We start from the raw sequence: 22,906 nt of genomic DNA, 5'->3' as shown, positions 1-22,906 counted from the left end.
TCTTGGATAACTAGTCCAAGAGGCAGGTCCACAGTGGGCCCCCCCATTTCCACGCTCCTCTTTACTGACTGGTAGTGGTCCCTCCCATTCCCGCGCTCCTCTTTACTGATTGGTAGAGGTCCCTCCCATTACCGCACTCCTCTTTAACTGACTGGTAAAGAGTATACAATGTGTACACACACACACTATATAGGTCAAGTTTTGACCTATGTCAATATTGATCCTTCAAATTGACACACTTTTTGTCTACATCAAGCCAGAAAGAAGGGAATTGAGCTCTTAAATGTGAACCACACTAACAGAAACTCATCTCGCAGAAGAAACAGATAAAAATAGGGCCAGTACTTTTGTACTACTGCTGTTTTATAGTGAAATTCTAGGACATGCTATAAAAAGCTGTACAATCAATAATTAGACTCCAGAAAGTTATACTAACATCTGTATGCACTGGAGAACTGCAGCAATAATTCTCTGTCTGTTTTACTTCCATAAAAAAAATAGTTCATGCATTCCTAATTCCTCATCCCAACACATATAAGTACATTGGATCTATGTCACATCTACACAGCCCTTGTGTTCTGTGCTAATATATCTGAATGACAGTCATGATGATAGGACAAGTCCTTGGCTACACCAAGATGCAGACAAATAAATCAATACGTGAAGAGGTGACTGTGTTTGACATTAACACCAAGATAGTTTCTGCTGATTTTCCTTTTCCTTTCAGGAGGAAGGAGGGGGTTAGTAATTTATTGCAAGACAAGGCACTATCCTCAGAGATGAAAGCCCTGTGCAAGTCACTCATAAGCCGCATCCAGTGTCTGCAAAACAATATATTCCACCTTTACATAGTTGCCAAAAGTCAGCTGACCTTTGAATGAGCTTAGAACAAAGTATGATGTAAATCAGAGCCAAGACAAATCTCTGATAAAGGTTGAAGGGGCATAAGATGTATACAATTAGAAAACCTTGTGAAATAATAGAGGATAAAGGGCAGGAGCAGACTGGGCCCTTCATAAAACACCATGTATGCATTCATTTTGGTTGGATGAAATTTTAAGCCAAACCAAATGGTTATGAGCCTGATTGGTCATGTCACACTAACACAGGACTGGAAATTATTTGAAAATTTTCAGTTTATTTATTTCTGGTAAGCATTGTTTTTTATACAGTTGTGACGACACAGCATTTAATCTTAATTATCCAGACATAAATTCAGTAGGCCAGGAGCAATAGGCTTTTCTATTTATATTGACTTTTGAATTTGTGTTTTTCTTTGGTTGATCAACACGGACTATTGTTTGAATAAGCCTGTATGTTGACACTTGAGTTGATATTTGTTAATAGATGAATGGCTGTTATTTACATCTTATATCTTGTACACTGTGAGCCCTCAAGGGCAAGGACCTTCCTGCTCCTGTACCAGTCGCCCTCACGTTCTGTTCAAGATTATTGTAATTGTTTTGGTATGTATATCCCTTTTTCACATGTAAAGCGCCATGGAATAAATGGCGCTATAACAATAAATAATAAATAATAATATCACGTCCTACAACTTATTGTCTACAAGCTTTGCAGGACATGGACTTAGGGTTATGGAACAATGATGTTTTCTAATATGCTGGTTACATATTGTAACAGGCAAGGTAGTTTGTTGACCTGCAGAGCATTGGAGAACAAACCATGCAAATTGATTAAATGCTCAAACAATGAGACATGAGCCCCTGCCACCTTCCCTATGACCTGTGAATGAAGACCTGAGCCACAGATGTAAATATAAAAAGGGATTTCTAGCGTTTTAAAAGGAGAATCAGAGTGACTTGCCAGAGCAACAGCTAGGACAACATGGCTCCATCAAGAGGGACACAGATTTAGTTTCTACAGGATGTCAGCTTAAGGGACCATGGCCCTGGCTAGAGGAATACAGATCTGCTGCATTGACTATCACAGAACCCATGGATTCATTTGGGGAAACCAGGTTGAGACCCACCGGTCGCCCAGTCCCATGGAGATGTTTGGAGTAGCCAGTTTGGGACCCTCCGGTCACCTGGAACCCATGGATATGCTTGGAGAAAGCCAGGCTGGGACCATCTGGTCACCTGGTTCCATGGATATGTTCAGAGAAGCCAGGTTGGAACCCTCTGGTCTCATGGCCACATACCTCAATGGATTGTCCATATAATAAGCTTGTAGTTACCTCCTCTCTTTGGGTACCCGCCAAAAGCAGGGGGCCACTGGTGGGGGTAGTCGGCCCTGGAAACCCCAAAATCGCAGCTGCTCTATTCCCGGCGGGCCAGCGGAAGGATGAGACTGTGCAATTTGCACCATCTTGGGAATTTTCTGGGACTGTTCTATATGTTTATTGTTTGTTTGGTGGTTCAGTAAAGTATTGACACACTGTTTTGCCCTCACCCAATGTTGTCTGAGTAGTATTCTGCCCACGGGAGACCCTGTGTCTTCACAACAGTATATTATTTAATGATCAATTTTGACATTGATATAATAAAATACAGTCTTTGAAGAGGTCACATGAATTGTTTACAATTTATTTTATACTGTTATTTTGAAAGGGAAAAGGATGGATATGTATAAATATCTGATAAACTTTGACATTGTTCCAATTGTGATGTCCAGGCCACTGGGTCTGAGAATTTACAAAACAGCAGGTCTAGTGGGCTGTACCAGACATTTATTACATTTTTATTTTATTTTGCTTATATTGCGCCATTTTATTCCACATTGCTATGCAGTGGTTAGTACGCACCAAATGTAGTCCAAGGAAGCACAATAATTGTACTGCCATTAAGAAAGGCCGGAGCTTGCCAAAATGAGCACTGATACGTCTACACAGGTATGCACCATGCACCAAAGGGGTATGCTCAAGTTTGAAGACCCCAAGGACTATCACCTATCCTGAGAACCAGCCCTGGATGAATGGAGTAGTAGCAATCATGTGTACTGCTTCATTCATTCAATCATTCATTCATTTGGTAGTTCCAAAGATTAGCTGAGCGCAGTGCTTGGTTGGTCTTTAGCAGTCCCATTAAAGCAGACTGCAGACAAGCGTATGGGAAATCGTCTGAGTTTCATCCAGAAAACTTTGAAGATTTTTTTTTCATTTTCATCCATGTGTCCATTTTTTTTTACGTCCGTGTGACATCCTAGTGCGGATCATTTTCATACATTTACACTAAAAATGATTAAATACAGTTTTGTAGGTATTTTTATGTATTCATAAAAATTGGATGCCACTAGGATGCACCGTGTGTGGACCGATTTTCTTTTTTACACCCCCATAGAATTGAATGTGAGTCTCATCCGAGACTCGGAAGAAAGTAGTGCATGCTGCAATTTTTCTCTTATGGATGACAGCACTATTGAAAAACATGGGTCAGTGCAGGGGCGGACCCGAGGGAGAGGGGGCCCCTCCAGCCACCAGCAGGGCCGCCATCAGGGCATGACTGTCCTGACTCCAGTATGGGGCCCGGCCGGTCGGGGCCCCCTCGGAGCCCCGTTGGGGCCCCCCTCTTGTGCGTCTCCTCATGGGGCCCCCCGCAGGGCCGGCGTCAGCACCCGGCGCACCAGGGCAAATGCCGGGGCCCTGAGCAGGCGGGGGGGGGGCCCTCACCGTCGGGCACCCCGCACGATATGGGACCCATGAGAAGAGGAGAGCGGTGCCGGCGCCTGCTCCCCCCCGCTTGCTCAGGGCCCCGGCACAAAACTTACCCCTCCCCGTGCCTCCGCAGCAGCTCCTGCATCCTCCGCGGCTGCTGCACTGTGACGTCTCAGGTCAGAGGGCGCGGTGACGTCTGCTCTCTCCTGAGCAGTCACAGCGCAGAGCGGGATGAGGCCCGCGACGCTGGAGTCCGGAGCAGCGGCAGCAGGTGAGAGGTGAGGTGAGTATTTGATTTTTTTTTTTATTGTATGGAGGCCTGTGGCAGTATAAGGGAGGGGGGGTGAGGTGGGTGACATCCTGCATGGGGCATTATAAGGGAGGGGGGTGTGTGTCATCCTGCATGGGGCATTATAAGGGGGGCTGACATCCTATATGCGGGGAACAGCCTACGTGGGGCATTATGTGGGGGGAACAGCCTGCATGGGGCATTACGTGTGGGGAACAGCCTGCATGGAGCGTTATATGGGGGCCAGTATTCTGTATGGAGCGTTATATGGGGGCCAGTATCCTGCATGGAGCATTATATGGGGGCCAGTCTCCTGCATGGAGCGTTATATGGGGGCCAGTATCCTGCATGGAGCGTTATATGGGGGCCAGTATCCTGCATGGAGCGTTATATGGGGGTCAGTATTCTGTATGGAGCGTTATATGGGGGCAGTATTCCGTATGGAGCGTTATATGGGGGCCAGTATTCTGTATGGAGAGTTATATGGGGGCCAGTATCCTGTATGGAGCATTATATGGGGACCAGTATCCCGTATGGAGCATTTTATGGGGGCCAGTATTCTGTATGGAGCATTTTCTGGGGGCCAGTCTCCTGTATGGAGCATTTTATGGGGGCCAGTATACTGTGTGGAGAGATTCGCTGGTTTCTGAGCTATTGTGGAATTTACAATAGATATCACTCATGTAATGCAAGAAGTGAAATCTTTGCATTGTACTGTATATATATTTCTCTTCGGTATCTGTGCATCATGAATCGCGGTATGTGTTAAAGGGGCCCACTGAGACTATTTCGCCCGGGGCCCACAAAAACCTGGAGCCGGCCCTGGGCCCCCGGCCCCATGCTGAGCGCTAAGCGCCGGGACATCTCAGCGCTGCTTTCCTCTGTGTAGCAGTGCAGCCCTTCATAATTCCCATGACTTCCGGTCATGTGACATGGCCGGAAGTCAGGAGAACCTGGAGGCAGCGACGTGGATGAGCGCCAGGATTCTGCAGGGATCGCATGGGGGTAAGTATAAAAAGTTTTATTTTTTTTAAATACAATTAATTAACTAGGAGTGGGGGGAATCAGAGATGCACGGGGGGATGAGAGATGCACAGGGGGGATGAGATGCACATAAGGGGGATGAAATGCACATGGGGGGATGAGAGCTGCACATGGGGGGATGAGAGCTGCACATGGGGGGGTTATGTTTACATAACTTTGTTGCCCTATGAAGGGCGGGGGGGGGGGGTCCAAAAATTTCTTGCACAGGGGCCCACTACAGTCTGTGTCCGCCCCTGGGTCAGTGTGCTGTCTGTGTGCTATCCTATTAAAAATCAGACAGCAGACAACGGATTCATACGCTTGTCTGCATGAAGCCTAAAAATGAATAGTTTGGATGAATAGTGTAATGGATCGACAACTGCTCCATCCAGCTGGGTCTCTTAGGATAAGGCGTGGGCCCATGTAGTTGGACCCCAAGCAATCGGAAAGATATCCTGTATCCCTTAGAAAGCATAAATTAAGAAGTACTGAAAAAAATGCAAGTTTGAATAGCAATATTTATTGCAATGCTAACGTGTGCTTATGTTTACATTGGTCCACCACTGACACTGCAAACAATGGGTATGGAAGCATCAGAAGTGGACCGGGTCTGGTCTGATGAATAACTTGTGGCGCCCCTGAGGGTTCAGTCGCTACAGAGGTACTGCACCTCACCCAGAGGTGTGGCATCTCCTTCTCTCAGGTAAGGATGGAGTACTGCCCGGGACCCCAACACCTGCACTCAACACTACACTACTCCAGGCCAGCTGGAAGGGCATTATGCACTTCTTCAGCTGTCCTGTCCCTGGCTGGAGTGGGGGGAACGAAAGTGAGGGGGAACCAGTAGTGGGTGTGGGTGGAGGACGTAGAACAGGGGAGCACTTAGAGAATATACATATATTATTATTATTATTATTTATTATTATAGCGCCATTTATTCCATGGCGCTTTACATGTGAAAAAGGGGTATAATACAAGAACAATTACAATAATCTTGAACACAATGTGACAGTGACTGGTACAGGAGGAGCGAGGACCCTGCCCGCGAGGGCTCACAATCTACGAGGGATGGGTGAGGATACAGTAGGTGAGGGTAGAGCTGGTCATGCAGCGGTATGGTGGAGCGGTGGTTACTGCAGGTTGTAGGCTTGTCGGAAGAGGTGGGTCTTCAGGTTCCTTTTGAAGGTTTCCCCGGTAGGCGAGAGTCTGATACGTTGGGGTAGAGAGTTCCAGAGTAGGGCGGAAGCACGGGAGAAATCTTGTATACGGTTGTGGGAGGAGGAGATAAGAGGGGAGTAGAGCAGGAGATCTTGTGAGGATCGGAGGTTGCGTGCAGGTATGTAACGGGAGACTAGGTCGGAGATATATGGAGGAGACAGGTTGTGAATGGCTTTGTATGTCATGGTTAGGGTTTTGAACTGGAGTCTCTGAGCAATGGGGAGCCAGTGAAGAGATTGACAGAGAGGAGAAGCCGGGGAATAGCGGGGGGACAAGTTGATTAGTCGAGCAGCAGAGTTTAGGATAGATTGGAGGGGTGCGAGAGTGTTAGAGGGGAGGCCACAGAGCAGGAGGTTGCAGTAGTCAAGGCGGGAGATGATGAGGGCGTGCACTAGTGTTTTTGCAGATTCATGGTTTAGGAATATGCGGATCCGGGAGATGTTTTTGAGTTGGAGTCGGCAGGAAGTGGAAAGGGTTTGGATATGTGGTTTGAAGGAGAGTTCCGAGTCCAGGGTTACCCCAACGCAGCGAGCTTGAGGGACTGGGGAGAGTGGGCAGCCATTGACGTTGATAGATAGGTCAGTTGGGAGGGTTGAATGAGATGGCGGAAAGATGATGAATTCTGTTTTGTCCATGTTAAGTTTTAGAAATCTGGCAGAGAAGAAGGATGAGATAGCGGACAGACATTGTGGGATTTTGGTTAATAAGGAGGTGATATCGGGTCCAGAGAGGTAGATCTGTGTGTCATCAGCATAGAGGTGATAATGAAAGCCATGAGACTCTATGAGCTGTCCCAGGCCTAAGGTGTAGATGGAGAAGAGCAGGGGTCCTAGAACTGAACCTTGGGGGACACCGACAGATAGGGGGCGAGATGAAGAGGTGGTGTGTGAGTGGGAGACACTGAATGTCCGGTCTGTTAGGTATGAGGAGATCCAGGATAGGGCCAAGTCTGTGATGCCGAGAGATGAGAGAGTCTGGAGTAGGAGGGAATGGTCCACTGTGTCAAAGGCAGATGACAGGTCTAGGAGGAGGAGGACAGAGTAGTGTCGCTTAGATTTGGCGGTTAGTAGGTCGTTTGTGACTTTAGTCAGTGCAGTTTCAGTAGAATGGTGTGGTCGGAAACCAGATTGTAGGCGGTCAAAGAGGGAGCAGGAGGAGAGGTGGGAGGACAGCTCAGAATGGACATGTTGTTCCAGTAGTTTTGAGGCATAGGGGAGAAGTGATATGGGGCGATAGCTAGACACGGAGGGAGCCATCTTAGAGAGGTTAGGTTAGTCAGTGAGTAGCAAGTGAGAGGGAGAGAGGAGGGGAGCAGAGTCTCTTCAGGAGCTCTGCTCTAGAGTGGGGCCTAGTAAGAGAGGCCCAGGGGTGACAGGGGAGTCAGGAGGAAGGCCCCAGGAACAGAAGGATTCCTAGGGGGTACGGTGAGTGCAGGACGGCACCCGTATGCCTGAATCTGCCAAGTGTCAGAGGGATCAGGCCGCAAGAAGGGAACCGGTCCCTGGACTAGCCGAGTTACTCCAGGTCTCGGCTGGAAAACCTGAGGCTTCAGCTCTTTCAAGGTGCAGTTGCCACAACCGCACCTAAGCCGCTGTGATGGGCACCAAGTCAGGTCCGGGAACTTCAAGTTGCCCAGAGGGATCTCAGGGTACCCGATTGGGACTTTGTGTGGCGGGCGCAGGGCAGAAAGGAGAAGACCCAGCACGGGAAGTCGGCTAAGGAAGGAACATAAAGTGTTAAGTGCTTCTGATATACTTGAGGGAGTGCTGAACCCCTGCCTGGCAAACGCAGTGCGACTTGGGAGGCTGACACCTGTACAGTGCACCTGAGGAACCTAAAGAACTGTGAGTAAACTTGGATGACTGCACCCCACTGTTTCTGTCAGTTATTTCTACCATGCTATCGCTCCTGCACTACAACGCCCAGCATCACCATCCTCACCTACACTGCCCCGGGGGCCCGCTCCACCAGTGGGGAGCAGAAACATCCCAGCTGCCATCCCATCACCCCCGGAGGTCTGCAGCAGCGCTGGTACCCATTACCAGGAGCCACAGGTGGTGTCACGAGACAAAACGGTTAACAAACCCCCTTTTAAAGAGTGACCCCAGGGTACGGGCCCGGGAGCCGACTGCCGTGACATCCCAAGAAGGTAAAAGCCTGGGTACCGAGTCCCCCATATCCCCCCTGGGCGAGTCAAACTTTTTTTTGCATTGTGTGTATGGTTGGGTGCATGTGCATCGCTTCCCAGGAGAACAGATGGCACCAGGATGCACAATGAGAATAAAGAAAGACCATGGGGACAGCTGGGTGTTGTGGGCAATGCTTTGCTAGGAAATCGTGGGTCCTGGCATTCATGTGGAAGTTACTCTGACATGGACTACCTGCCTGAACATTGTACAGACCCCTTTCTTGCAGAAGTACTCCCCCTAATGGCAGTGACCTCTTTCAGTAGGATAATGTCCCTACCATGCTGAAAAAATTATTAAAAATGGTTTAAGGAACATGACAAAGAGTTCATTGTGTTGTCTTCTCCTCCAAATTCTCCGGATCTCTATTCCATTGAGTGCTTGTGAAATGTGCTGGAAAACAAGTAAAAATAATTGCGGCCGCATCTCATATCCTACTGTCACAGGTGTGTCAGGTGTAATAGACAGTTGCTCTGAATCTGGCTGTAGAAGGTCACTGCGCTTGGCATTACAGCCTTCTTAATCCTTCTGCCTTTAGGACCCAGCAGCGACCTCCCTCCTGCTGCTGATTGACACACCCTTGCCTGGGAGTTAAAAACACTCCGTTTGCTCCAGGGAATCACCAGTGATACTTCTGTGTTCCTTTGTGCAGGCTTGGAGCACTAACAGTCGGCTAGCTTATTCTCTGGTGCCCTTGGAGGACAGTTGGTGTTACTCCTCTGGTGTCTGCTCAAGCTAAGTTTATCCCCTTTGTTTGTCTACCTTGTTGTTTTTAGTTTGTAGTGGGGCCTGACCAGTGCTCACCCCTCCCCCTCCCTGTCTAGGGCCAAGCTCTAGGGACATCCAGGGCTTAGGGTCCTGCTCGGCGATAGGGGTGGAACCTATATAGGGACGGTAGGGTAGGCAGGGTGATATTAGATCTGCCTAGGGGTCTCAACTCTCACTTTCCCTAGTGTTTGGGCTTCCTCCCCCTCTTCCTTCATGTTGCACTTAGTCTTTCCCACACCTTGTGTGACACCTACAGGACGATCTGCTGCTAACATATCAGTACCATCTACCACGGAACATCTGGTGACAAAAAGAGGACTGGCACAATATTAGGTAGCTAGTTTTATTGATATGGCTGATTAGTATTTCTTGATTTTTGAGTTGAGTTCAAAACCTGGAGCTGTTTCAGTAAATGACAATGACTCAGTTGGCCCTGGATTGTAGTAAGGGAAGAGGCGAGCTTAGGTTGTGTTATGCACTGAGTGTAAGTGTGGCCTCTTATCAGCTCGGGCAGGAATCTCAGCTGGCGTCACCCACTGACAGCAATGGATGTTGCTAAGCACGGACCTGATCCTATGCCGACATTGCTAGGAAAGCACAGCTTAAGAAAGATTGAAAAATGCAAAAGAAAGCTTCATGTCAGTCCTTTCATTTTCTAAAATTCAATTATTTTTATTATTTCTTTATAATTTTGTTTTCAGATTGGTGTCTTTTTTTTTTTAAATAAGAAACATTTATGTTTTTTATTATTATTATTATTACATTGTTTATTTAGAATGTTTATGTTTGAAATAAAATTAAACTAAACGTTACTATAAATGTAAAGGGTCCAAAGCGCAGTAACCAATGAGGTAAAGTCTAAATCCTTATACATATGGCTTTAAAGAGAAGCTGGTATCAGGATTTCATACCCCAAACTAATGACATGTATGGAAAGGTGCTTTAATGCTAAGTAAATCCTCACCTTTCTTGTATAAATCCATTGAAAATGGAATGCTAATGAGATGCAAGTGCAGTGGGCGGAGCCTGCACTTACAGCTCTCCTACTTCTCTGTATTCCCCGCCCGCTGCCTGCCTCCTGTCTCTGACTGACAGGTCACTGAAACATGAGTGACCTAGAGACAGGAGGCAGGCCCGCCCACTGCACTTGCATCTCATTAGCTTACAATTTCAACTATCGATTTCTCTAAAACAACAAAACAGATTTCTACAAGAAAGGTGAGGAGTTACTCAGTATTAATGCTCTTTTATATACATGCCCTTAATTTAGGGTATAAAATCCTGATGACTGGTTCTCTTTAATGAGCCCATAATATGGCACTCATGGCCTGCAATGGCCAAAACTGAAGCGCAAAGTTTCTTTTTCTGATATACTTGCTATAAGGCCATATTCACATGTTCAGTATTTGGTCAGTATTTTACATCAGTATTTCTGAGCCAAAATCAGGAGTGGGTGATAAATACAGAAGTGGTGACGTGTTTCTATTATACTTTTCCTCTCATTGTTCCACTCTTGGTTTTGGCTCTGTAAGGAAACTGGCACTACATGGTATATTGCAATATCTCACTAGTCAATATTACAGACCTGCCTTGTGTTTAGTGCTTGTTCACACGCTGTATTTTCCCCGCATTTTTTCCCCGTGTGTTTTTGCCGCAGGAGAAAAAAAAACGCAGCGTTTTACAGTACCAGCAAAATGAATGAGATTTCTGAAATCTCATGCACAGTCTGATCTTTTATGAACCATCAAAGCGTTTTTTCAAACCTCCAGGATGTCAGTTCTTCAACAATTTTGCAGCATTTTTCACTTAAAAGAATCGGGAAAAAACGCACTAAAAAATGAGTAAAAAGTACGTGCATTTTACGCAGCATTTTTCCTGCCAACACTGTTTTTTACTGCATAAAAACTGCTGCAAATACTCGACATGTGCACATATATTGCTTTGCAGGTAGAAAAAAAATGGCTCCCTGATACAGCACGTTTTTTAAAGACTCCTACAGAAATCTGAAATCAGAGACATCCAGAGGTACAAGAAGGTCCCATAAGAGTATATGGATTCTGCAGCATATCGGCATGAGGTCTTACTTGGATGCCAGGAACAAAACTTTTTCCAGTCAACCAGCGATAATCCCATAAAATAAGGAAAATATTAATATTTTATGAACCACTTTCCATCCATAAAGTAACTGTGATTTATTAATGATGCCATATGGAGGCTGGATTTTAAGGATTGGAGGCACAGTATATACCCCCAGGGCTTTATGAGGACTCCTGAGAGTCACATCGTTGGGCTGTGGTGAATGTAAATGGTTAATCACCGGCTGATGGCTGTTCATTGTAGAACACATGAATGATTGCTTTCTGATCACTGTCAATAAGATCATCTTTCTTTCGGGATCTGCGCTTGCACCAGCAATGTACATATTTGCCATGCTATCACGTTGTTCTGGGCTCAGCACTTACTCAGATAAGCTTTGTTAATGACACAAGAGGATACTGATCCCACATCACTATGCTGAATATATATTTACTTAGAAACTCATATAAAAGATCTTCAAAGGTCATCATTCTGGAGAAATACAGACGTGTATTGTCAAAGCCTTCAAGGCAGGGCGTTCAGGGGCCGAAGGTGTCCTGAGAAGAGAGGGGACCTATAGCAGAATCTCTAAAGAGGGTCTTGATCAGATTATTGCCATTCAGGTTTGGCCAAAGGGTTTAGGACCAGCCTTAGTTAGGTCCCTTCTGTCTTAGGGTATGTGCACACAGAGGTTTTTAGATTTTTTGGATCAAAAATTTCCAAAGTGTATTTGCAGTGGAACTTGCAACATAAAAAAGTCAGATCAGCCCCTGGGTTTCTCCTCTATGATTTGCAGTGTGAACTGTCATTTAATGGGGTCATATTAATGGCAACACAGATTTCCCATTGCAAACAACAGGAGGTGTTCTGTGATAATTTTTAGACGGACTATGCCCAAAAATTCACTTGAAGAAACTTCATTTGAACTTATCCAAAGGGCACCAAGTGCACTATAGCGAACACACAGACTGTCTCTATGGCACTTAACCCTTGGCTGAGACTTATAAATCAGCCTTCCTAAAGCTGATGCCAAATGTACAGCTATATTATTATCCTCTGCTGATGATGCCAACCAAAAGTAGATATACTACAGACAAGGACCCTCCAGACAAAAAAGGCTTCACTCCAGTTCAAATTACGAGCTGTGTTAGGCAACGTTTGCAAAATCTCTCACTGATGCTGCAATTTTAATGCCACAGCAAATGAAACTATAGCGCCACACAAAACCGGTTTGCTTTTCTTAAGCATGAAAATAATAGTTAAAAAACAAAACATGAAATGTATTAAAAATAAAAAAAAAGGAAAATACTTATATATATATATATATATATATATATATATATAAATTGTACACTGCCTAATTTTTCAATAATCTGGGTATAAATTTTGTTTGTATTAAAGTTTCAAAGTTTCAGTATGGGGATACTTTGAAACTTGTAAAAAGTGAATGTAGCCTATTGGGATTAAGTGGATAAGATATAGATGGTAACATGACCGTTCTTTTCCCATTCGAGATTATGCTGATCAGAGTATGAGCAGAGTATGAGCAGAGCGGGACCAGAGCGGGACCAGAGCGGGATCAGAGCGGGATCAGAGCGGGATCAGAGCGGGATCAGATTTTCTTGGATGTGGAGAATTAAAAAAAATGAAAGTTTCTCCATCTTCTCCATTCAGTCTGTCCGAGGAAATCGTACCGCACTCAGATGTCTTCCGAGTGTGGTCCGATGTTTTCCATGGACCCATAAAACAAATGCCGTCTGATTATTGGGAGGGGAAGTGAGCATGCTGCAATTTTTGTCCTCGGACATAAGCATGGCCCCATAGAATAACATTGGTCCAAGTGCCATACGATGTTTTGACAGATTGCACTCAAACCGAAACTATGGTCGTTTGCACGAGCCCTAACATGAACAGATCTTACAGGAGTATTCCCACCTCAGACATTTATGACACATGAACAGGATCACGGTAACGTGCTCGACTATTTTTTGAAATTCCATAGAAGTGCACGGACAGACGCGCATGTGCAGCCACCTCTCCAATCACATCAACGTCAGATCATGTGCATATGCCATAAATGTCTGCGATAGGAATACCCCTTTATTACTAGTAGCAGCATTTCCTCTACTAGAGGATGTATTCCGGAATATATACATACTATACATTTGTATACATAACACAAAGTGAATTTTACAGCAAGGATTGGTAAGCTCGCTGACTATACGTCGACGTTGTAAATCAGATCACGGTAGAAAAAAGTATAGATGTAGCAGACGTCGCCTCACCAACTTAAGACATTGCAGAAAGTTTACCTATTAAAAACCAAGCGACAAACTCAGCTCTGCTACACCTAATAAAGCAAGTGTGCAAATGATAATTCTACTATACCAGAGCCCGTCGGTTGTCCTAAGCGAACTTGTGGAGCGGGATCTTGGCTTGAGTACAATACTCATGTTGAGAAGTCAGAGAAGTCAGTGATTATAAGAAAATGCCAGTCTTCCAGCGGTTCCACAGTAATCCATAGTCCGGTATCCAGCGGGGAGAAGACGTGTGTGGATCAGACCCGGCTGTGGCAGCTCGGCTTCCTATCTCCATTCACCACTGTGTTAGGAAATGACAGAGCTTCTATCTTCTGTCTTAAATTTCCAGGGGAGGAACTGCAGCTTCAATGCACTCTCCATCTAGGTCACATGAAACCTCTGCTGCCTCCTGCGCTGCCTCTCTGACACTGGATCTTATGAGGTTACGTGAAATAGTAAGGAGTGGAGTGGGAAGAATCGTAGTAAGGCATGCCAAGGAAATGTCACTTTCATTAGCACAGCTCCGCCGAGTCCTAGATTACCAGTAGGCACAAAGTAATTCTTTTATCCACCTATGGCCACATGGGATTTACCCGTAAATAAGAATATCCACCCACAATGACACAGACCGTGAACTTCTCACACAAAGCGAGACTCCTGAGCAAACACTAAAGTACGTCACCACAGTGCACAAGGGTTGTGAAACGAGGTAACATCAGACCCATAATTAAATATATGCTCAAACAGATACATATGTACCGGGGCGGAGATTGCCATGTAATTATTCAATTTACACATCAATCAATCATGCAATTTAAAGGGTTATTCTCAGGTTTGGAAGTTATTCGCTATCTACGGTATAGAGAGTAACTTCCCGATCACTGGAGGTCCAACGGCTGGGACAGCCATCGATCACAAAAAACAGGGCACTGAACCCAGTGTGACTGGAGAGGTGGTCGATCATAAACTCTGCCGCTCTATCCACTCTTACAGTGTGCCGAAGAGCAGTAGAGCGCTGCACTCCGCAATCTCTGGCGGTCGTATTAAGGGCTCATACTCATCTGCAAGAAAGACGGACAAGTGAAATCCGATAAAACATGCGCGGAACATGGTCTGATCATACCACAGCTCCTGGGCAGGGGAGGAAGCAAAAGAGAGTATACAGACATTACAGCAGAGGATCACAGCTGTTTCTTTTTGTGAGGTAAAGCATTTCACTGCCTGGTTTTTAAAAAAGTTTTACCCCAAAGAAAGAATTATTTTGGATCCAGTGCTGTCCTGTCTATATACTCTCGTGTCCTCCCCTGCCCAGGAGATGTGGTATGATCAGACCATGTTCCTGTACGGTCAGACACAGACATTACACAGTACACAGCAGGGACACATTTATAAGACTATCTCAGCACAGGAACATTTTATATAAACACATCCAATTGTGGAACTTATTATTACTATTGATTAAAATCCACTTTGTTTGTGGGAAAACCCCTTTAATGATAATGCACATAAAATGAACTACATTAATATATTTTACAACATAAGAATGAAAAACATCTCCTGCTCTGCCTCTGACTCACTCAGCTCCAGAAAAAGAAAAATAATAATAATTCACAATATCTAGGAAATATACAACTGATGTGCCTGTGAATGCAGGAATATACTTTATTTTCCTATATTTCATTTTAAATCTTTGGGGATGTGTGCGGACCCCACTGCTGCCGGCCACGTTATATGAGAGTATGAAGTCACAGTGCCTGCCTTACTGACCTTGCTCTGTCTGTAACTCTAATGCAATATAATGGAGCTCCTCTACTGGGGATTTAAAGGTATTACCGGTATTTTTACTATAAAACACTATAACATCAATTACTAATATACATATGCTACTATATATGTTCCCTTTTGGAGAGGATCAACAATTTTGAATTTCATACTAGTGTACTGAAAGGAAAGAACAAAAACCATTATCCAGAATTTCCATTTCCTTTAAAAGACTGGTTTGGGTTTTTATAATGATTACCATATTTTTCGGACTATAAGACGCACCGGACTATAAAACTCACCCCAAATTTTGGGGTGGAAAATAGAAAAAAAAGATTTTTTATAAGAGGGTCACAGGAGGCAGGGTCCCTCAGGAAGTCGGCGGCTGCAGCAGAAGAGGTCAGAAGCTGTGGAGCCTGTGCCGGGCAGGGGCCTGTGCCTGGCTGAGGCCCCTAGCCTGGCTGGTTCCTGTGCAGAGGCCTCTGACTGGGGCTGAGGCCGGGGACTCTAGCTGGGGCTGGTGTCGGGGCTTGTGGCTGGGGCTGGGGCCTCGGGCCTCGGCCTGTACCGGGCTGCAGTCGATGCCAGGCTGTGAGCGGCGAAGCAGTGCGACCTGCGCATGCGCCGACTCGGGCGGCCATTTTCCTGTAGTTCACAGCTCAAGAAAGATGGCCGCGCATATCGGAAACCTGCGCAGGCCGCACGCCGCTCACAGCCCGACACCGGCCCCAGCCCCAGTACCGGCCAGGCACAGGTACCGACCCCAGCCGCTCACCTCGGCTGCCGCTGACGCAGCCCCGGCTACCACCACCACGTTCCTGGAGGGCCACCGCAGGTAACGTTCGGACCATAAGACCATTTTCCTCCCAAATATTGGGCCAAAGACGGCCATAAGATGGCCAAAAAAGTGCGTCTTAAGGTCCGAAAAATACGGTACTTATTAATGATTATAAAGATTAGTATTATTGCAGAGGGGGAACAAAAAGTGCCTCTTGGACAAACGCAGCCGAATACCTTCAATGTTTACTGTCTAAGGTCTCATTATTTCATTTATACAGCACCAGCATGTTATACCAGCTGAACTTTACAGACTAAACAAAACGTGATCACAGACACAGAAGTGGAGAAATACCCTGCTCAAACCTGCTTAAGTTACATATAGGAAGGGGCAGGGATAAAGTTGGGGTAACTTCTTTTTCAGTTTTTTTCTCGTTTTCTTTTTAAATTGGGAAAAGAACTGAGTGAATTTGATTTTTCGTTTAAATTAATCTGTGGACTTTGTTTCACAACACATTTATTAAAATTTATTCAAATTAAATGTGTCCTGATTGCCAGCATATATAATTTTTATTTTAAATATAATACTTACCTCGCCCCTCCCAGGTCCTGCTGCTGCAGCTCCCCGCCCTGTCCGCCGCTGGCTCCCTCCATCCAGCTTAGGTCTTCTTCCTGCCTCAGATGCTGCCTAGGCTTCATGTGACATTATGATGTAACGTGAAATCTGGTCAGTGCTGGATGTGCCAAAGTGTGAAGATTGATGGGAAGAAGGCCAAAAACGGTAAGAAGGATAAAGCGAAGGAAAAGGCAAAGAGCTATAGCGGGACCGGTGAGTATAATATTGTGGCCAGCTGACATTTTGCTGAATTTGAGAGATTCAAAATAAACAAAAACTTGGAATCTGCAGAATCCAATTTTTTGATGAAGATTGCAGCGAATTTGATTAACTTTGAATCAATTCACTCATCTCCTTGTCATTTTTTTAAGTTTAAAAATTGAGTGGATTCATTTCTTAATTTTTTTACTTATAGTAGTCATAGCTTAAATTATGATACAGAGCGCCAAGTTCCTTGTACAAAATGTAGTGTAGCTATGAAAGATAAAATGCTGACTCCCTGTGGGCACCACTAGAGGGAGCTCAGGAGACTCTTGCATTCTGTTAGACATGGAACTCAGTAACAACACACCATACAGTAAAATCCAAAGCACTCTCTATTGGCTGCCAAAATTGCATTTTTTACAATTATGACCATAAGGTGGATGTCACGACACTGTTAGATATCCTGGGCTAGGGGCTCCTTCCCTATTGCTAAAGCTAGGGGCTCCCTAGCTATCCCTGCTCCCTGGATTACTTCTAATGGTGAAGATGCCGGGGCCCCTTGGTGAGCTCTTAAATCAACCCTCATCTGTCCCCTCCTGCACCCAGGGAAGTGGTGAGCAGTTGTGTATGAAAATACACAAACCAGACTAACAAGGGATGATTAGTAATACAAATCCCATAGGCATAATGAAGTACAAGAAATTAGATCATCATAGATCATTCATGCATACAAAGAGGTCCAAAACACTCCTGAACGAATACTTGGGAAAAGGAGGAGCAAAGGGAGTGTATATAAAATATAAATTTTTATTTAATACTCACTAAAAAGATTCAATTTTACAAATAATAAGAACAGGCAGAATATCAACAAGCAACAGCACTGGTGTAGGGAAAACACATGCAGCATGCAAACGTACAAGGTATTGTATTGTGGCTGATAGGTGGAACTTTGACATGCATGTAGTAAGTCCTATGTCACATGTGTGTCAATGAAGGCATGTCAAGAAAACACCATCAAATGTTTAAATAGAAGAAACCTTACCCATGTGACAGGTGAAGGCACCTCAGGGGATGCACAAGCAGAAAGTGCAGAGCCCCTACGCGCGTTTCGTGAGTTAATCACACGCTTTCTCAAGGGTAAGATGTATAGGGATAAATGAAAATACCGATCATACAAAAATCCACTCACAAACAACAGAGTGGTACACCGGGAAGTAAAGGGAAGGAAAAACCAAAAAGGAGAGGATGGGGATATGCACACAGACAAATCACCAAGCAGCAGTCTTTGGAACAACACTCCAAATGTCTCCTCAAACAACCAACACCTCCAACTCCACACCAGGTAGTAAAAACTGGTAATCCTGATTGGTGAGTAAATATAGCAGAGAGGAGTGGCCAACACTGAACAGCTGAGACCATCAAAGCACAAAAGCTCAGAGACTCAACTGAACAGATTAACCCCTGCACTGCTAGCAGAAACTTGAACTGTTTAGAAGCACCTCATCATCATATTAAACAGTGCAGGAGTTAAGTGAAATCAGACACCGCCGTCTTCTGGCCCCTCTCTGTCACGGTAAACCCGTGACAGTGGATTTGGAGTTCTCCAACCACCATAAAGATTCAAAGAATTAAAGGGATGTCCAGTATGAAAAAAAAATGTTTGTAAAATAGCGAGATGCACAACTTACTCATGTACTTAAGTTATCGAATGTGTCCTGATATTTTATGATATCAGTCACTCCTGACAGTCCTGACAGCTCCACTTCTAAGTTGTGTTTGACACAGAAGAACATATCCTGTGTGGGCATGCCATCATTGCTGTGTGTATTTAAATACCTAAGCCAGCCACTACTCCATCATGGCTGATACACAGACATGAGTGTCTCTACCTGTCAGGGAACTAGCTTGTCCTTTCATTGTGTGGTTGGTTTATCAATTTCAATAGGCTTCATTTAATGCATTATTTGCCCATTAGAATGGCTGAAGGAAAACCTGAAGATCCCTACACTGCTTCCCCTGGCAATAATAGATTATAGATTAGGGGAAAAGGGAGCATGATCAGCTCATCATTGGAGATCTACAAATGTAGCCAAGTTTAAAAGAGTTGTCTGGCCTTAGGCTACAAGTCTGAAGTCATTCCATGTTACTGCAAGTATGTGATTTGCATACTTCAGGTCATATTATGACTAGACTGTATTCAGCCTTGCTCAATACACTTGTGTAGCGCCCCGAGGGTTCGGCCGCTACAGGGGTATTGCACCTCAGACCAGAGGTGTGGTATTCCACTCCCAGGTAAGGATGGAGTATGGACCAGGGCTCAGTTAGCTGCATACGCCACACACACACCCCATTTCCGAGGGACAGCTCAACGGTGCTCCCACTAGACAGAAGTGCAGGCACGACCGACTATGTCCCTGCCTGGAGTGGGGAGGGGGGTGGAACACCCAGTGCTGTAGGGGCAGAAAGGGGTTGATTCCTGAGCGTAGGTAGGAGCCCATTGGTTGCTGGTCACCTGGGCTCATGGCTAGAGGGAGGTATAAAAGGTGGGCACCATCTTAGTTCAGTGTTCAGTCTGTGAGGAGAGGAGAGCTGACAGGGAGCAGCAGCTCAGGCTGAGTGCTGCTCCAGAGGCAGGCCTAGAGAAGAGGCCGGAGCCTGAGAGGAGAAGGAGAAGGAGAAGTGGGCCTGGAGAAGAGGCCAAGGGAAGGAGGAGAAGACAGAACAGGAAAGAAGGAGAAGAGAGAGAGAAACAGAAGGCTCAGGAACAAGAAGGTGGAAGGGACCCTAAGAACCCACGAGAATCCAGGGTGAAGGGTCAGGCAGATTAAGGGTACCGGATCCCAAGTTGGTGGAGGAGAAACTACCCTCAGCCAAAGACCGGTCGTCGTGATCATCTATTGGTGTGACACCTCATCAAACCTGCTAGGAAGGCACCATATAGGACAGCGGAGGACGGGGCCCACGTTTAACCGCACAAGTCCGCGGCAGCTGGACAAAAGTGGGTCACTGGTGAGGCAGGCCAGAGAAAGGATTAAAGGGGGTCCTGTGCCATGCTCCTGAACTGCCTGGGAGTTGACCGAGCCCCACACCTGGTGGACGCAGCACGGCTTGGGCAGTCACCGCCGGTACCAAGGTGACTACGACCAGTAAAGAACTGTGAGTAAAGACCCTGGAGTGTAACTTGTTGTCTATGTGCTCCTTCGCGCCTCCAGCACTACCGGTACTGGGACTCTCACCACCATCACTCCCACCATCCACTACACTGCCCTGGGGCCGCACTCTTCCCGTGGGGAGTCACACTACCCTAGCTGCACACCTCATCAGCCCCAGCGGACTGCATGCAGCGGCGGTTCCTAATAACCGCAATCCACGGGTGGCGTAGTCGGACATTATCTAAAGTACAGTAGCAGACTACCATTGGTCTGACCACCCTGAGCCGCGGGACCGGGCCGCCACTACTACTCCCATCGTTCTCCTATCGCCCGGATCCGCGAGCCCCACGGCCCAGGGGGCGAGTCACTTGCACTGAGCAAGGTAAGATACAGTCTAGTCGGCACATGACCGCATGTATACAAATCGCATACTTGCAGTCACACCCCCTTCTCTCCCACTGCCGACACGGGAGAATCCTGACAGCATGCAGTGTGCGCACTGTGAGGATTAACAAGTCTGCAGTCACAGAGTGACTTCAGACTTGTAGCTTTAGACCAGACAACCCCTTTAAATTGACAAATAATGCTAAATAACACACAGTCTTGATGACCCTTTGTAAAATAAAAACAGCCTGTACTCACCTTCGATGCCAGCACCATTCCAGCAATGACGGCATTGCCTCTCTCGAAGCTTGTGTGACGTTATGTCATGTGAGCGGTGCAGTCAATTAGTGTCCATTTCATTCTCAGTTCCCCCGGTCAAAATGTACACCCGGAAGAAGAGAGACTTGTTCCTGTTCTCCGACTTCCTCCGAATGTCAATTACATCCGAAGGAAGTGAGTGAAATGGCAGCTGATGGGCTTCAGGGCTTACGTGACATAACATAGCGAGAGCCCCTGGGAGATCAGGAGCCCATGTCGCTGGAACGGTGCCAGCACTAGAAGTGAGTAAAGGCAGTTCTTATTTTATAAGAGGGAATATAGCAATTGAGACGGGCTTGTCCGCGTATTGGACAACCCTTTTAAGAGAATTAACATTACACATGCCATTGACCAATCTCAGATTACACTTTTTTGTGCCCCGATATGCGAGCGCCGTGCTAGCTACGTTAAAGCAAACTTGGCTACAACTGTATTCTCTGCTGATTGGGTTCTCCAGTTTGCAGCTGTGCTAAACAGTATAATGAAAAACGAGGACATTTATTAGTTTCTGTTAGCTCGAAGAACATAATAATACAATATTCCTCGGAAATCAAGATCTAAGCTCCTGCCAAGAACAATAAATAGGACTTTATCTGATATTTACTACAGGGATATTTAGGGTGTTACGGGCTGGTGGTGTTGTAAGGCTGGAGAATAAAGTAATTTTATATACTGAATACGGCCAAAATACAATGGTATTAGAAGGAAACCAGAGGCAAAAAAAGAGGTGTAAAGTGCCCCACTGCAACCGGGGTGGCAACCGTCCAAAAATTACAGGACAGTCCAGAAAAATAAGGCAGTTTTTTGCGCTGTCCGTTAAAAAAATGTTAAGGTGGGCATGATTTCTTTTGAAGCTAAAGAAACGTCTACAGATATTTTTACTGTAATTATCATCATTCTAAAGTTCACTGTGAATGCGGCTGATGTCTTCATATGAGAATTATGGGCTGTACACAAGGATCATCTATAATCATAATTCTCTATTATGGCTTTTCAATAAGTCCATAAAAAATTTTGCTTGTGTGATTTTTTGATAAGCTGTTCAGGATAAAAAAAAGTCAAGTTGGCAACCTTGTACAACAGGTAACCAACTACTGGTATGTGGAACCAGTTCCACCACTTTAGATAGTGTAACCTTAATAACAATAAATCCATATTAAAAAGGCAAATAAATATTATAGCAAATTGCATCTCACGCTGATGGATCAAGCTGGAGTTTCCATGTTAAACACTACAATATTTATAGCAGGAGATGCCCCGGCAGCCACCGTGTGTACGCTTCAGGAGTGGAATGGTTTTTCCATATACGTTGCATTACTGGAGGACTCAACGTGTACACTGGATTGTTCAAAGTTGGAAAAACATTCGGGGGTTAGGTTTCTGTATTTTCAGGCACTAAGCAAGATGAACAGTACAGGGTGGCTATGCTTTCAATCCTGAATAGAAACAAATTGTGGGAACTACATTCGCAACTGCAAATTTTACAGTTTTTCTGTATTCAAGCACAGATAGGTGCTCTACTGCACTCACTGACCAGAAGTGGTACTACAGCTTGTTTATGTGGACATGTACTGTTGTGCCCAAACATAAGACACTTTAGAACATATACCGTATTTTATCCAGACGATTTTTCATGCATATGCCATATGTATGACCGTTTTGTACATCTGTGAGACATCCAGTTTTCAAATGATCAACTTAATAAATAAAAAAGGACAAATACAGTTTCCTATGAAACGTTACTGATAAACTTCTCTCCATTACTAACACCAGTGCTTGAGGTAAGCTGTGTTTTTGGACAGTTCACAGCTGACATCAACCCCAAGCCCCAATACCCCAATTGCTACCGCACCAGGGCACCGGAAAGAACCAAAGCAAAGTGCCAGGATTGGAACATCTCATGTTATGCTCTATTTCTGGGACGGCTGCGGGCTGGTATTTCTAGGCTGGGAAAGTGTGGCGCCCCTGTGGGTTCAGTCGCCACAGAGGTACTGCATCTTACCCAGAGGTGTGGTATCTCACTCTCAGGTAAGGAAGGAGTACTGCCCGGGACCCTAACACCTGCATCCAACACTACACTGCTCCAGATCAGCAGGAGGGGCAAGATGCGTCGCTTCCTGCTGAGCCCTGTCCCTGGCTGGAGTGGGGGGCATCAAAGTAGGGGGAACCATGTAGTGGGTGTGGGTGGAGGAAGAAGATCAGGGGAGCACTTGTTAGGGAT

General features: G+C 45.5%; 1 protein-coding gene across 7 annotated transcripts in view; it reads right to left on the bottom strand.

Annotated features, from left to right (window-relative positions):
• Positions 1-22,906, bottom strand: part of PDE4D (phosphodiesterase 4D) — a 1,744,955-nt gene that overhangs the window by 264,453 nt on the left and 1,457,596 nt on the right. Inside the window, exon 1 of one of the 7 annotated variants that reach the window (XM_073680273.1) lies at positions 13,562-14,050. The exons of the other annotated variants lie outside the window; for them this stretch is intronic. Within the exon in view, the coding sequence (XP_073536374.1) occupies positions 13,562-13,626 (65 nt within the window). The 5' untranslated portion in view covers positions 13,627-14,050. Of the gene's footprint in view, positions 1-13,561; positions 14,051-22,906 lie in introns of those variants that run through there. 7 annotated transcript variants of the gene reach the window in all.

The sequence above is a fragment of the Phyllobates terribilis genome, unplaced genomic scaffold (genome assembly GCF_046119375.1).
Source record: "Phyllobates terribilis strain yellow unplaced genomic scaffold, ASM4611937v1 Scaffold_1__5_contigs__length_1240528914, whole genome shotgun sequence".
NCBI lineage: Eukaryota > Metazoa > Chordata > Amphibia > Anura > Dendrobatidae > Phyllobates > Phyllobates terribilis.
The sequence above is the reverse complement of the archived record's forward strand: the minus strand, read 5'-3'. Positions and strand labels throughout refer to the sequence as shown.